Source organism: Heterodontus francisci, chromosome 3 (genome assembly GCF_036365525.1).
Source record: "Heterodontus francisci isolate sHetFra1 chromosome 3, sHetFra1.hap1, whole genome shotgun sequence".
In the NCBI taxonomy this organism is placed as follows: Eukaryota; Metazoa; Chordata; class Chondrichthyes; order Heterodontiformes; family Heterodontidae; genus Heterodontus; species Heterodontus francisci.
This window is the reverse complement of record NC_090373.1, coordinates 117,995,074-118,011,190: the sequence shown is the minus strand read 5'-3', so window position 1 is coordinate 118,011,190 and position 16,117 is coordinate 117,995,074. Positions and strand designations below refer to the sequence as shown.

The 16,117-nt window shown below is 42.7% G+C and overlaps 1 protein-coding gene across 5 annotated transcripts in view; it reads left to right on the top strand.

Moving 5' to 3' along the window:
* LOC137360041 (amine sulfotransferase-like) overlaps positions 1-15,871 on the top strand; it is a 49,067-nt gene extending 33,196 nt beyond the window's left edge. For all 5 annotated transcript variants that reach the window (XM_068025634.1, XM_068025653.1, XM_068025645.1 and 2 more), the window contains 5 exons: positions 1,542-1,744; positions 5,517-5,643; positions 8,661-8,755; positions 13,086-13,257; positions 15,111-15,871. In XM_068025634.1, the coding sequence (XP_067881735.1) occupies positions 1,542-1,744; positions 5,517-5,643; positions 8,661-8,755; positions 13,086-13,257; positions 15,111-15,226 (713 nt within the window). In that variant the 3' untranslated portion in view covers positions 15,227-15,871. The remainder of the gene's footprint in view (positions 1-1,541; positions 1,745-5,516; positions 5,644-8,660; positions 8,756-13,085; positions 13,258-15,110) is intronic.
* The last annotated feature ends 246 nt before the right edge of the window (positions 15,872-16,117 follow it).

Here is a 16,117-nt window from a genome sequence, read left to right as displayed (position 1 = left end):
ATCAGCGACGAGCTTCAAAAACGGCACAGTGCACGTGTGAGATGTGCGCCACTGAGCTGCCGCGATATTTAACGCAGCTGCTCATTTACATGGAGGGGGCAGACCACCCGCCCCTGATGATGTAGAGGGGGCAGACGCTCCGTCCCCGGTAACGGCATCCGGTGTCACCGCGCAGGCGTGGCACCATTTTTAAAGGGCTTCAAGCCCTTCAGTTAGATTTAAATTTTCAAAGATCCTGGTCTCCGGGAAATAAAAATAAAATTTTAATGCAACTTTGAATCCCCTCTCCCAGTCCCCCCCACCCCCCAAATGAGTAATCTATATATAAATTGCCCTCTCCCTCCAAAAAAACTTTGATTCAGATCCCAAACTTCCCTCCCCCCCCAAACTTTATATCCTTTGACTCTTAACCCCTTCCCACCATCCCCTCAACCAATAGGAAGAGTTTTCCCTGCTCTCCTCCCACCACCCTGAAAACTTCACCCCTCCCCCCTCTCCAGTAGTGTTCTGCCTCGGATCTCTGAACAGAGATCCAAAGGTGTGGGACTTCCGGCAACTGGCCGGAATATCGATGTGGGATGGCTATTGTGAATAGTTAAGTGTTTATTCATCTAATTTACATTGATTAACATGTTTAAATCCTTCTCCCGTCACCGAGTGGCGGAAGGCTGCCACATAGCATGGCGAGCCTCTCCCGGAGATATTTTCCGGGCCCCCCCTCCACGACCCCCGATGTCGGGCTCTGGTAAAATCCAGTCCAATAATCCATAGCGAGGAACCAGGTGTAATAGGAATAACTGAAACATTGCTGTGGAAGAGCCTGTCACTCCAGAATTGGCCTTTATAGCCACTCCAGGCGCTGCTTCACAAACCACTGACCACCTCCAGGCGCGTATCCATTGTCTCTCGAGATAAGGAGGCCCAAAAGAAAGAATCCATAGCGAGGAACCAGGTGTAATAGGAATAACTGAAACATTGCTACATAAAGAACAGAACCAGCAACTAAATATTACAGGTTATAACATAATCAGAAAGGATAGGGGAAGAAGAAGGGGGTGTGGGGTAGATCTACTAATTAGAAGCAGCATAATGGCAGTAGAGAAATGGAACAAAACTTACAAGAGGTTAAAAACAGAATCTATATGGATTGAAAGAAAAGATAAAGTGGGATCACTTACACTAACCTAACAGTGGAAAGCAGGTAGAGGAAAATATGTAACAATATATGTAAAATGAGTGAAGAACATAGAATAATAATCATGGGAGATTTTGACATCCCTCAAACAGAAGTAACGTTTTGGGAATAGAGTTTTACAACGTGTTCAAGGCTTCTTTCTTACACAGTATGTAAAAAACGCAAATTGCTTTACTCAGGTATTCACTTCACAGATTTTCAGATAACATCTGGAAACATGATGTGGGCTGAAATCAAATAATGATTCGGTTATTGAATGTTTTAATGTAATATTTTGGAGGTTGTAATTCTTGGATTTGTTCTATCTTTTTTTTTACAATCTTTTTATATTTCTATCACACACCAGGTACTGTATGGATGCAACAAATCTTGAGTTTGATTTATTCTGATGGTGATCAAGTTGCTGTGCAAAGCAAGCCAGCAGAGAAACGGGTTCCTTGGATTGAGCTCCCGTTCTTAGATTTTCAGACACACCCACCACCTCGTTTGTCTGTCACACATTTGCCCTATCATTTAGTTCCGAGCGGCTTGAAAAAGAAAACTGGAAAAGTAAGGACATCTCTTACTGCTTTAAATTTTTCTTTGCTCTCTTGTTATTTTAATTGGGTCAATGTTTTTCGTTCATTATGCATCCCACATCCCATGAATGAATAAAAAAAAATCATTTTACATTTTTCTGAGTGTTTTTCCTCCTAATATTCAGGGGTGTTATTTTCTCTGAGAGTTTGTGAGTGAATAGCTAGGATGGCTAGTTCTACATTGAGGAGGTTACAATATAAAGATGCATGATAAGGAGCTGTTGATTATGATTGTACCCATAAATGATTGACCTGAGTACAAAAGCTACAGTCAGTGTTACAAGTAGGATATAGAACCTATTCCACAGCTTGTTGTGGAGGTAATTTTCTGAGGCTCCCTGTCGCCATCGCATATTCAGAAAATAACCTCCGATGGGATAGATCTTGATTATCAATGTCAAAATAGCAATAGCGTGTTCGTGAGTCAGCATCCCACTTTATATCTCGCTTCATTTCTATTTTCATTGAAGTCAATAGAATTGAAATCAAGAGAGATGTAAAACGAGTTGCCAACTTGCTATCACCTGTTTTAAACTATCCCACAAACTCAAGATTAGCTTAAATGTGTTCTGAATTAGCACTCTTGGCAGAGAGGTTAAATTAATGGGGCATGCTGACTTGTATTTGCCCCTGTTGCATAAAGCTCTGTGCAAACTTTTATGATCACAAGATCCCTGTGCAAAATATTTGCCAGAGGGAACTGAGAAAGCACAGAAAGCACTGAGCCTTTATTGAAATCTGGCAATCTGAATTTTAAATATCCCATGAAGTGCCTTTCAGTCTTGCCTCTGTTTCACTGGCAGGTTTCACGAACCCCAGGACATCGGTGCAGGAGGTGTTAAATTCAAATCCCTGTTGAAGTCTCTTCAAATGCACCCCATTAGCATATGATAGTGGAGCGACTCCGAGCAGGTTACTTGCAAACAGCCAAATACCCCTCTATTATAATTGGAAGGAGTAAAAACAAGAAATGCTGGAACCACTCAGCAGGTCTGGCAGCATCTGTGGAAAGAGAAGCAGAGTTAACGTTTCGGGTTTTTATTTCAGATTTCCAGCATCTGCAGTATTTTGCTTTTAATATAATTGGAAGGAGGTTGGGGTCAAAAGATTTACAATTTTTACCTTCCCATCCAGCCCCAACCAACCCATCCTTAAGGGTTAAAATTCTCCCCAACCAACAGCACAGAAATGGTCAACAACTGTTGGTACAAAAGCAAAATGCTACAGATACTGGAAATCTGAAACAAAAACAGAAAAAGTGGAAATAATCAGCAAATCTGGCAGCAACCGTGAAGAGAGAAACAGGGCTGAAATTTATGAGCGTGCCGCAAATCGCGGTGGCTCTGATCTCAGTGGTCCACTCGCCCGGATCCGCCATTGCTGAGACCCTGTGATATTTTGCACGGGGCTCATTTAAATGGAGGGGGCAGAGTGGCCACCCCCAATGACGTAGAGGGGGCGGCCACTCCATCCCCGGCAAAGGTGTCCGGCACCACTGCGTGGGCACCGGCGCCATTTTTAAAGGGCCTTAAGCCCTGCATTTTAATTACCATTTTAAAAGGGAAAGGTGTCAAAATGTGAAAGTTTAAACTTTATTATTAGTGCAAATCCCCTCTCCCACCTCCCCAATGAGAACACGACATCTGAAAAGCCCTTTCCAGACAAAAATATTAGATTAGATTAGATTAGAGATACAGCACTGAAACAGGCCCTTCGGCCCACCGAGTCTGTGCCGAACATCAACCACCCATTTATACTAATGCCTACGCTAATCCCATATTCCTACCAAACATCCCCACCTGTCCCAATATTTCCCTACCACCTATGTACACTAGTGACAATTTATATAATGGCCAATTTACCTATCAACCTGCAAGTCTTTTGGCTTGTGGGAGGAAACCGGAGCACCCGGAGAAAACCCACGCAGACACAGGGAGAACTTGCAAACTCCACACAGGCAGTACCTGGAATCGAACCCGGGTCCCTGGAGCTGTGAGGCTGCGGTGCTAACCACTGCGCCACTGTGCCGCCCTATTAAAGATTAGATTCCAACCTTCCCCCCGAACTTTCATCACTTTACCCTTCAGCCCCTTCCCAGCATCCCCCCCACCCCCACCAATCGCGTAGGATTCTGCCGTTCTCCACCCCCTGCAAATTGCACTCCTCCTCCCTCCCCAATTTTATGATCTAAAATTGTTCAACTCAGTGAGTACAGAGTTTGTAAAGTGCCCCGTTGAAAGATTAGCTGCTGTTCCTTGAGTTAGCCTTGAGCTTCATTTGAGCACTGTATCAGACCAAGAATAGAAAGGTCAGAGTGGGAGCAAATTGGAGAATTAAAATGACAAGTGACTGGAAGTTCAGGGTCACGCTTGCAAACTACATGGAGATGTTTCAAAAAATGGTCCCCCAATCTTAGTTTGTTCTCCCCAGTGTAGTGAAGACCACATTGTGAGTGGCGAATATAGTATACTAAATTGAAAAAAGCACGAGTAAATTGCTGTTTCACCTGGAAGGCGTTTTTGGGGCCTTGGACAGTGAGAAGGGAGGTGGTAAAAAGCCAGGTATTGCTTCTCCTGCGCATGCATGGAAAGGTGCCGTAGGAAAACAAGGGGGTGTTGGCAGAGACTGAGGAGTATACCAGGATATCGCGGAGGGAACTGTCCCTTTGAAAGAGGGGAGGAGAAAATATGTTTGGCCGTGGCATCCGGCTGAAGGTGGCAGAAATGGATGAGGATGATCCATTGAAGGCAGAGGCTGGTGGGGTGGAAGGTGAAGACAACATGGACTGCAGCGGTTCAAGAAGGCAGCTCACCACCACCTTCTCAAGGGCAATTAGGGATGGGCAATAAATGCTGGCCTAGCCAGCGACGCCCACATCCCACGAATGAATTTTAAAAAGCACCCGATTGTGGTTTTGGGTAGAAGGGGAAAGGTTGAGAGCAGAAGTGCCTGAAATAGAACTGACACAGTCAAGGGCCCTGTCAGCCAGGTTGGGGGGAATTCTCGGTTGAGGAAAAAGGAAGATATATTGGAAGCATTAGCTGTTTCTACTTTAATGGATGCTATGAGATATCCCTGGCAACCCTAATTTACATTTTATAGCACTTTTCACATGAGGACAGTAGAAATGAGCTGGAACTGAGGAGAAGTTAGAAAAGTTGACTGAAAGCATAGGCAAAGGCATAGCTTCTGAAAGTGGAGAGAAAGGTAAGGAAGATGAAAAAATTTAAAGAGAGATTTGCAGAGTGCAGCGGATGGTGGCTGAAGGCCCTGCCACTAATAATGAAGTAGTGGGAGATGAAGAATGAAGCCACAGGTAAGGAGGATCTATGCTGGGACATATGGTTATAAAAGATTATAGTGGTAGGATAGAACAAGGCCATAGAGAGATCTGAAGAGGAGGATGAGGATTTTGAATTTAGTAGACTGGAGGACATGGAGCCAGTGAGGACACATTGCTTAAAGAGCATAGAAAATTGAGAAGTAGCTTTGTTCAAAGTACTACCATTAGACAGATAGTTTCACATGCTTAATTCCAATTAACAGGACTGCTATCAATAAAAAGCAGCAAATTAATATGAAATTCATTTTGACAACTATACTATGTTATTATACATTTTAAATATAGCAAGCTATGAAATAAATGGAAGCAGTTATGTGTAATCAATAACTTCTGATAATACAATGCAAATTCTTATATTTTTACAATTCCATTTTCAACTGATCAGATGTTTTACATGCAGGTTATTTATGTTGCTCGAAATCCGAAGGATGTTGTTGTTTCTCTATATCACTTTCAACATTTTATCACAGTGTTAAGTACACCATCAAATTTTGAAGACTTTCTTGGAAAATTTATAGAAGGCAAAGGTAAATAATTAGCATTAACCATATTGTGTATTTTAATCATTGCCATTTCTTTGTTTTCATCATGTTTCTGCTCACTTCGACATTAGACTCTTGGTCCTATGAACTGATCAGGGATTTCTGTGATTCACATTGCACGAGTCTCTCTATTACTTCCTTAATTACTGCTGAAAATAGAGACATGTTGTCAAAGCTTTTTGTCTTGCACTCATCAAGACAATGCGCAAGAATACCAATGTAAGGGAAAACAACAACTTTATACTGTATGAGAAGAGAATGCTGATTGGTTGGCAAGTGAACTCTGATAGGTAGAGGTGTTGCCATGGAGAATGCACCAGTTTACAGTGACTGACAGTTAACTGTCAAGCTTTGTTTAAAATTGAAACCAGGCAGCTTGACTCTGGCAGTAGCATAATAGTATTGTCACTGGACTAGTAATCCAGAGACCCAGGGTATTGCTCTGGGGACATGGGCTCGAATCCCACCACAGCAGAAGTTGGAATTTGAATTCAATTAATAAATCTGGAATGAAAAGCTAGTCTAATAATGGCCACGAAATCATTGTCGATTGTTGAAAAACCCATCTGGTTCACTAATGTCCTTTAGGGAAGGAAATCTGTCGTCTTTACCTGGTCTTGGCCTACATGTGACTCTGGATGCACAGCAATGTGGTTGATTCTTAAGTGCCCTCTGAAATGGCCTAGCAAGCCATTCAGTTGTATCTAACTGCTACAAAGTCAATAAGAAAGAATGAAACCGGACGGACCACCCAGCATCGACCGAGGCACCGGAAATGACAATGGCATACCCAGCCCTGTCGACCATGCAAAGTCCTCCTTACTAACATCTGGGGGCTTGTGCCAAAGTTGGGAGCTGTCCCACAGACTAGTCAAGCAACAGCCTGACATAGTCATATTCATGGAATCATACCTTACAGACAATGTCCCAGACACTGCTATCACCATCCCTGGGTATGTCCTGTCCCACCGGCAGGACAGACCCAGCAGAGGTGGGAAAATGGCGCACTGACACGGAACACAAAAGTCTGAGTGTATCAAGCCTGTGTCCTCAGTACCTTGCTCTACGGCAGCGAGGCCTGGACAACATATGTCAACCAAGAGTGATGTCTCAATTCATTCCATCTTCGCTGCCTCCGGAGAATCCTTGGCATCTGGTGGTAGGACCTTATCTCTAACGCAGAAGTCCTCGAGGCGGCCAACATCCCCAGCATGTACACCCTACTGAGCCAGCGGCGCTTGAGATGGCTTGGCTGTGTGAGTCGCATGGAAGATGGCAGGATCCCCAAGGACGCATTGTACAGCGAGCTCATCACTGGTATCAGACCCACCGGCCGTCCATGTCTCCGCTTTAAAGACGTCTGCAAACGCGACATGAAGTCCTGTGACATTGACCACAAGTCATGGGAGTCAGTTGCCAGTGATCGCCAGATCTGGCGGACAGCCATAAAGGCGGGACTAAAGAGTGGCGAGTCGAACAGACTTAGCAGTTGGCAGGAAAAAAGACAGAAGCGCAAGGAGAGAACCAACTGTGTAACAGCCGTGACAACCAATTTTATCTGCAGCACTTGTGGAAGAGTCTGTCACTCTAGAATTGGCCTTTATAGCCACTCCAGGCGCTGCTTCACAAACCACTGACCAGGAAAAAAGACAGAGCGCAAGGAGAGAACCAACTGTGTAACAGCCGTGACAACCAATTTTATCTGCAGCACCTGTGGAAGAGTCTGTCACTCTAGATTTGGCCTTTATAGCCACCTCCAGGCGCTCATCCATTGTCTCTCGAGACAAGGAGGCCAAAGGTGAGATGAGATGAGGTGAGAGTTGAGAAGATGACCTTTTCAAGCATTCTTTTGTGAAACCCCTGCCTGTTGCACCTATATCTTGCAATTACATTCATTTTCTAAGTGATCTGCAGTCAGAATTCAATACTAATCCTTGGATTAGAGAATTACTGACACTCCATTGCTAAAGATTATCTTACTTCTAGACACAATCTTCGCCAATTTTGGCTAAAATTAGACATTTGGTAGTTGTATAACTACATGGTTTATTGCAGAGGTCAATGGCTTTATTTTAGGTTTCAACAGATATTTAACTCTGATCATAACAACAGCAACAACACCTTGAATTTTTATAGCCCCTTTAATGTAGTAAACGAATGCAAGGTCCTTCACAAGAAAGTTATCAAACAAAATTTGATACTGATCCACTCAAGGAGATATTAGAACAGGTAGCCTAAAGGTTTAAGAAGTGTCTTAAAAGAGGAGAGTGAAGTAAAGAGGTGGAGAGGTTTAGGGAAAGAATTCCATAGTTTCTGCCAAAGGTAGCTGAAGCCACAGCCACCAATGGTGGAGTGATTAAAATCAGGGATGCACAAGAGACCAAAATGGGAGGAGGGCAGAGATCTTGGAGAGTTGTAGGAGGTGCTGAAGTAAGGAGGGGCAAGGACATGGAGGGAATTAAAACAAGGATGAGATGATAAAATTCTTTACTTACGGTCTCTGAAGATTGGGTAGTTTGCAGTTCCAGTGGTCGTATTACCAAATTCAGGGAAATCAGAAATGGTATATGATTGGTTCTCAACACATCTGAGTTCGGACCATTCTTTACTATGCAGAGTACACGGCTTTTGCCAGGACCTCAGCAGGATCAAAGAGTCATTGGGAAAGAATGTACATGGGCTGCATGTTTGCAAAGATACTTGGGTCCTCCAATCCCTTCACATTGTCTCCCCTACCCACCAAACCAGCGCTCACACTTCCACCCCTGCCAGGGCAATATTCAGATCTTGGGGCATTTGGCAGCTGCTCTCCATGCAAATTACCCAGGACAGATGTCTTGCAGGAACATTTCCTTCTACAGGTACAGAGCACCTCAAGTACATTGAACCCAGCAGGTGTCCAAAGAGGAAATTGTTGTCTGATACTTAATGCATTACTAAAACTGGCAATCACTTTTAATTTCACGTGCCATTTGATATCATGCAAATGCTTTCTCTAACAGTGGTGTTCAGCTCTTGGTTTGACCACATCCACAACTGGTACGCCCACAGAGATGAATTCAACATCCTATTTGTGACCTATGAGGAAATGAAGCTGGTAATTAGTTTAATGTTTTTTAATTGACAAACCAAGAAAAGCTAAACCCATATTTCAGGTAAAGCAGGAAGTACTGATTAGGTTCTGCCAAGATTGAGTTCCAAATGGGGGATTGGTCAGGAAATGAGGCCCCAAACTTCCACGTTTTTGCCCCTTTAATTTCACCCAGAAAATTGAGCTTGGGATTGGGAGGCGGCAGCTCGCATCATTCCCTTTGCATAGTGGGTTTCTTATTTTGAATCCCACTTTACAAATGGTACTTAGAGGAATATGGGAGAATGAGGATGAAATATTTTTGGATGCCGAGGAAATGTTAATTCATTGCAGGAGGAGTGCCCCTGTCCACTGTAAGCCTTCCAATAGGTTCTCTGGATGACAAAGAATTATCTGGACGTGACCGGGAAGCAATCCTGTCAGGGGTGGCAACCCAAAATATCCTGGATGGCACTGATGTAGAGCTGTGTAAATGAGCAGCAAGAGGTTTCAGCGGATGGATCTGGGCAGCAGTGTAAATAAACAAGGAAATTTGCACATATCAGTTATGTGCAAAATTCCTTGGGTTGGCGGGGGGGGGGGGCAGCTGGTTGGGGGGGGGTGCGCGCGGAACCAGTGCAATGCACTTCTTGCGCCATAGTTACAGCGGAACTTACCATGAAATTCTGAGCCATATAGGGAAGCAGTAATAATGTTTTTGTGCCAGGCTACAGGACAACCTGCCACTCAACTCTAGGGCATGGATGGCACTGCCAATAGTTGTAAACTTAAATACCATCCTGAACTTTTTTGTCTCTGGCACTTTTCAATGGGCCAATATTGAAAAATTGTGACTATTTTCACCAGGCAAAGGAGATTAAAGATGATTTGATGGAACTGTTTAAAGTTATGAACAGATGGGAGAGAGTGGATAGAAATGTGCTTGAAATTTGCCTGTGAAGACCATGTAGAGCATGATGGGCACATCAATGGCCTTTTAAGGAACCCCGCTATTTAATAAAAACGTAGAGCTCTCTCCTGTTTTTCTCTGATGTTTAGTGATTTACCTGCTGGTAAACAAAGCATCTTTCACTTGCTTTATACAACTAAGCACTGCAGACTGACTGAGCTACAGATGTGCCTGACCAACGAAAGTGTGAAAGCACTTTGAAATTGCCTGTTACAAGTACAAATTAATAAGCTAGAGGAGTGGGGATGAAAAGAATCTTGATGAAGTTCTTCATTTTTCTTTCCCATCTCTTCATAACTTTAAACAGCTCTATCCAACCATCTTTAATCTCCTTTGCCTCGTGAAAATAGTCACAATTTTTTCAATATTGGCCCATTAAAAAGTGTCAGAGACAAAAAAGAGGACTCTCTCTGCTTTTATTAAGGTTTTATAAAGATTCATCATTATATCTCAAATTTAAAATTTTGCCATAAAACCCATTCCATTAGTTTTTTTTTCTGGCCATATCCATTTGAGCAGCTGTTTTTTATGTTTCAATGTGAATCCCCCAAATCTGCTGCTCTTCCATATTATCCAGCTTTCCACCATTCAAAGTATAGCTATTAGTTTCTCACCAAAATGTAGCATTTCATATTTACTGGCACTGAATTCCATCTGGTACTTTTTTTTTTATCCCATTCCACAATCTTATCAATATCTTCTTGTAGCTTGTTTTGATCCTCAGAATTATTTACTATGCCTCCAATTTTTGTATCACCTGCAAATATGGAAATTACTCCCTCTAGTCTTCCATCCAAATGAGGTATTTACGTAGTGAACAGAAGCAGTTCCCCTTTAAATCACTCTGGAAAAACTGCCCTGAAATCATAATCAGGTTCCTCCTTTCCTTCCAACTAGCTTTCAATCCAATTTGCTAGCCTGCCAATAATTCTATAGCTCTCAATCTTCTCTAGTAGTCTCCCTTGTGATATCTAAATTCTGAAAGTTCGTGTACACCTCTCCCATCAAATCTGCTACCTCCTCAAAGTATTTTGCTACGTTTGTCAAGTAAAATCTTCCCCTTTGAAATCTGTTTTGCCTGTCTCTTTTTCTCTTTATTTAGATATTTAGTAATTTCATCTTTAATTAAAGATACCAAAACTTTCCCTACTAGAAATGGTAAACTAACTGATCTTGAATAACTGAGCATAGTTGTGTCTTCCCTTTTGAAAAGCATATTACATTGAATAACCTCCAGTTCTCCAATACACATCCACTTTCAATAAAACTCTGAAATATAGGGCTGAATTTTATTAGCACGCCGCACATTGTGGCGGCACGCTTTGAAGTCAGTGGCCTTCAGGCGCAGATGCGCCGTCGTTGAGGCCCTGCGATATTTTGCATGGGGGCTTATTTAAATAGAGGGGACAGAGTGGCCAGCCCCGATGATGTAGAGGGGGTGGCCGCTCTGTCCCTGGCAATGGTGTCCGGAGTCACTGCGCAGGCACCAGTGCCATTTTTAAAGAGCTTCAAGCTCATTTTTTAAAAAACATTGATTGTAAAAGATTCAAAAAATGATGGAAGTCCCTCTATCAACCCCCCAATGACCACATGCTTTATTTTTGGGCCTTTCCCACCAGAAAAACCTTTATTCCCAAGCCGAACTTTCCCCCCCGAACTTAGTCACTTTTGCCCTTCAACGCCTTCCCCTCATCCAATAAAAAGTGTTTACCCCGTTCTCAACCACCCCCCCCCCCCCCCCCCACCCTGATAATTTCACTCTTCCCACCTCCCCACTGATGTCTCACCTTGAATCCCCAAATGGGGTTCGGAAGACTTCCGGCCACCGGCTGCAATATCGCCTTGGGACAGCCACCAGGTTAGTTAATTAACATTTTTTTGAATACATTTGAGTCGGCAAATGAAGGCCCCGCGGGGCTGCACCGAGGCCTCGCCGCTGCCAGTATAATGCGGCAGGGCCTTCTTGGCGTCGGAGGTCGTGGCGGGCCTCTCCTGCAAATATTTTACGGACCCCCCTGCCACGACCCCCAACGTCGAGCGGCTGGTAAAATTCAGTCCATAATTTCTAGGATCTCCACTACATTTTCTTTCATTTCCCTTGGGTTCCTTGAATGTAACCCATCAACTTAGCCTTCCTTTAGCTTAACTAATTTCTCTTATACTTCCTTTTTTATTTATTATATCTCATCTTACTTTTCACCAATTCTGGATTTATCCCTTTCTCTGTATTTTCTCTTTTTAAATACTGAAGAGAAATATTGTTAAGGATCCTTGGCATCTTGTATACATTACTAACTTACTATTTCCTCCTCACAGTGCCCCACCTCAAATTTGACAATTGCCTTTCTACTGACATATTTGTACATTACTTTACAGCTCTTTTAATTTTTGAGATTCTTCTCTCATACTGCCTCCTTGCTTTCCTTATCCCTTCCTTACCACTCTTCCTTATTTTCCCATTGTTTCTTATTATCATTTTATCGTAAAAATTGATTCCAGATGCCACCTTCTTCAATTTTAGTTTATTTCTAACATCTTTATTTATCCATGCATTCTGAAACTTGAAGCAGTCTCCTTTTTTGTTATTAGTATATTTTATTTTGAAACTTTGCTATCTCCTTTTTAATAATTTCCTCTTGTTGATTTAAAGTCAATCACATGACTTTCCCTTTCCAATTCACGCCTGCTAGCTCACTCCTTGATATTCTAAAATCCATCTTATCCAATCTGATGCCATCAGTTCTTCTATAACCTTTTCTGTTGTATTTGTATCTTAAATCCCATAATATTTTGATTACTACGTCCACCAAGTTGACCCGCATTTAACACATCTATGTGCTATATTATGTTACTCATAACTAGAACACTCAAAGTTTCACCCCTTGTAGACTTAAAAACATACTGCTTGCGAAAGTTATCCTGCACACGTATTATGAATTCCATTCCTTTTCTCCATTTACTCCCTCCCTGAAGTAGCCCTTGTTGCTTCTTGATGGGTCTTTCTTCAGTATAATCAAGTCAGAGTTTTTCCAGATCATTGTAATTCTTTTAAAAGCTGGGGCCTGGTATCTGGATCTTAGCTCTTCCCTGCTGTGGTGGGGTTAAATTCATCTATGGACCAGGTGCTTCTTATTCCTCTTGGACGATCCTACTTTGTCCAGGTTAACTTGTGCTCAGTTCAATTTTGGAAATTAAAAAAATATCTGGGAAGTTTGGGAGTGATTTAGCCCATAGGCTGAATTGCTCTTACCATTTCTTGAAATTAAGATGAAAGTAAAGACCCCCAAAATGGTAAGTGTACATTCGCTAACATCCTGGCAACGCTGTTATCCTTATCTTTGAACTGTCAAGGATTAGCAACTAATTTATTACATTTATATACTGCAGGATTTAAGAACATCAATACAAAAAATATGTGACTTTCTTGGGAAAGAGTTGGATGATGAAAAACTTGACACTGTTGTGAAGCATTGCACCTTCAAAAATATGAAAATGAATCCGATGGCTAACTATGAAAATGTTGAAAACAAAAACGCAAGTGGGGCATTTCTTAGAAAAGGTAGGAATTTTAAATTCCTACATCCATATATTAACTATTAGGTTAATTGGTAATTTAATTGGCTCAATTGGAAGCACTCTTAGCTTGGGATTGGAGGGTTGAAGACTTGAATAGATAGTCTAGACTGACACTTTAATGCAGTACTGAATGAGAGAGGCATTATCCTTTGGATAAGAAGTTAAAGGGGCCCTGTTTACCTGTTCTGGTGGGCATTAATGTCATAGTATGAAGATGGTAGAATTGGTATTTTGGAAAGATAAGGCCAAAAGGGCTAGAAAGCCTTTTTCATCTGAACCTATCCAATTAGCTTCTTCATCTGTACCTTCTCAAATGTTCTGTTCAAACACTTATTCCATACATAATTCTAAGTGTAATCCATGTTAAAAACTGTTGGAGTTACAAGAGCCAATTTCCCTAGGGAACAGCCCCAGCATGAAACCTGTTGAATTAGGAAGGTAGGACCCAGCGTACTTAGCTCTGAAATCCTGATTCTGCAGGAGGACAGATTTGTTTTTTATTTTGAAGCAGTTTTGCATGTGTGCATTGTCCTCATTTACATCTAAGAAAATCATGAAAATGATAGGCTGTTATGATGTTACCCAGGCCATTCCTGCCCTGCCTTCAAAAATTCCCTTCAAGGCTGTTCTTCCACCCAAACCTTCTTTTCTCTCTCCTTTTTTCATCCACTCTTTGTCCAAGATCGTTAAAATTATCTGCAATCTCTAATTGTATCACAAATAGGAGCCTACCTCTACGGAGGAGGGAAATGCAATAGTGTTGTGGCAGGGACCCACTGCGGCATTAGAAAAGGCAAAGGAGCTCTTAAAGTGGGGAAACGCTCTGAAGATTTTGGAATCTTTTGTACTGAAAGGCTTGGACTGGACTGAATCCTTCATCAGTTAAGTTTCTGGCCTCAGATAGAAGGCCAGTCCCAGATCCTCTTCCCAGCCCCTCATCCAGTCACCTAGGGAGCTTCCTAATATAAGCCCAGGAACTACCACCACCATCCTCATAATCTCTTGGATTGATGGAGACTATGGGATCAATTAGCCAGGAACCTACACCATGCCTTGCCACCACATGTTGTATGAGGCAAGTGGTCAGCTAGGGAAAATTTTGCCCCGTTTTCTGATTTTTATCTTGCCTTATTTGTGATGGGATTGTGGAAGAAAATCAAGCCCTTAATGCTGTTTCACCTGTGGCCAAATCTAGGAGCTGGTGAGGAAGAAATTCGTTGGGCTGCACAATAAGAGGGTACGTTTTGGGGACTTCCTGGACCCAATTAATATTCAGGTGATATCTGACCACAGCAGCATCATCATGCAGGTCAATGGCCAATAAGAAAACAGCTGTAGTCTATGGTATTCACACTCTGTGAAAGCGGAATGGCATTGAGTGGATGCCATTTGGAGAGGAGGGAAATGCAGTATCCATGGCTGCTGACACGTGAGAAACATGCTAATGGCAGAGGAGGGCCTTGAGCTAGAAACTGGAGCATCTAACATTCACATCTGCTTCCTCCAGCTGCAAGAAAAGTGTCATTCAACTTGGGCACAACAAAAAAGTGTGTAAAATGCCAATGGTTGTGCACAATGCTTAATGATATCTCCCAGAAGGCAAGTGAGTTTCCAATTTAGATCTGGGGTGTGTGGAGTATTTTCCCACTGCATTAGGAAAGGTTCAGCTGCAGAATCTGACTGTGTTTGTAGACCAACAATTTGTCGAACACACCCAGATTTACATTTGTTCATTATTTTTATAGAATTGTCCATTCTATTCCTTATATTTATTTTGTTCTCATTTTATTTCATTTAATACTTATAAAAGCTTATTACATTCTTTTTCTCTTTCAGGAATAGTTGGAGACTGGAAAAATCATTTCACTGTGGCTCAATCAGAGATGTTTGACAGAATATTCCAAGAAAGAATGAAGGACTTCCCTTTGAAGTTCATCTGGGATAGCAAATAATTAAATTCAGATTATCTACACATCATAGAGGCTAAAGTGCAGCAATTAGTGGGGAGATGTATTTAAAATATATGCCTATGTGTGCATCTATTCATCTTGTTGATTTCATATTAATAAGACGCTAATACTTAATAGACAAGCAAACCAGTAGCTTATTATACATAAAAGGAGAGAATATGTATCTGAACCGTGAAACCTTAAACACTTGATGCTGTGAAATTTATGAATCTTGCTTATTGTCATTGTTGATCTGGAGTTTTGTATGCCAATTTCGCTCTACCGCAATCCAGTTAGCTCACTCCTAGGCCAGAATTTTATGTTGGGCGGGAGGCCCCACCCACCAGACAAAAAGTTGGTGGCAAGCCTGTCTCCTCCAGGCCTGGGGAGCCATGACGGGATTTTTCGCTCCCCAGGCCCTTAATTGGTCTCAGGTTGGACTTCCACCGCCTTGAGGCAGGAGGTCCCGCCTAATGGAGCTGCCGGCCAATCAGTGGGCCAGCAGCTCTTTGTCCCTTCAGCCACTGGGAGCGCTGGCCACTGCTGGGACTACACCCAGCTTCAACAGGACGGCTCCCAAAAGATGGTAAGTTTTAGGGGCCTCGCTGGGGATAATCAGTTGGTCCCTGGCAAGGCAAATGTGGTTGGTTGGGGGTCGGGGGTGGGGGGGGGGGTGAGTGTTGTGCATTGGGGGAGGTTGGGGCTTTGGGAATGGCCCTCTGTGGGGCACAGAATGCCAATCAGAAGGGGCCCCGCCCCCAGCCCGCAAGAAGGCTGCCTGGTTTTAACAGGTGGGGTTAGTGGGGCCTTTGCTGTCTGGCCCCCGTGGGTAAAATAACCCCCGTGGGTGGTGGGAAGTGGCCCTTAAGTAGCAGTTAATTGGCTACTTAAAGG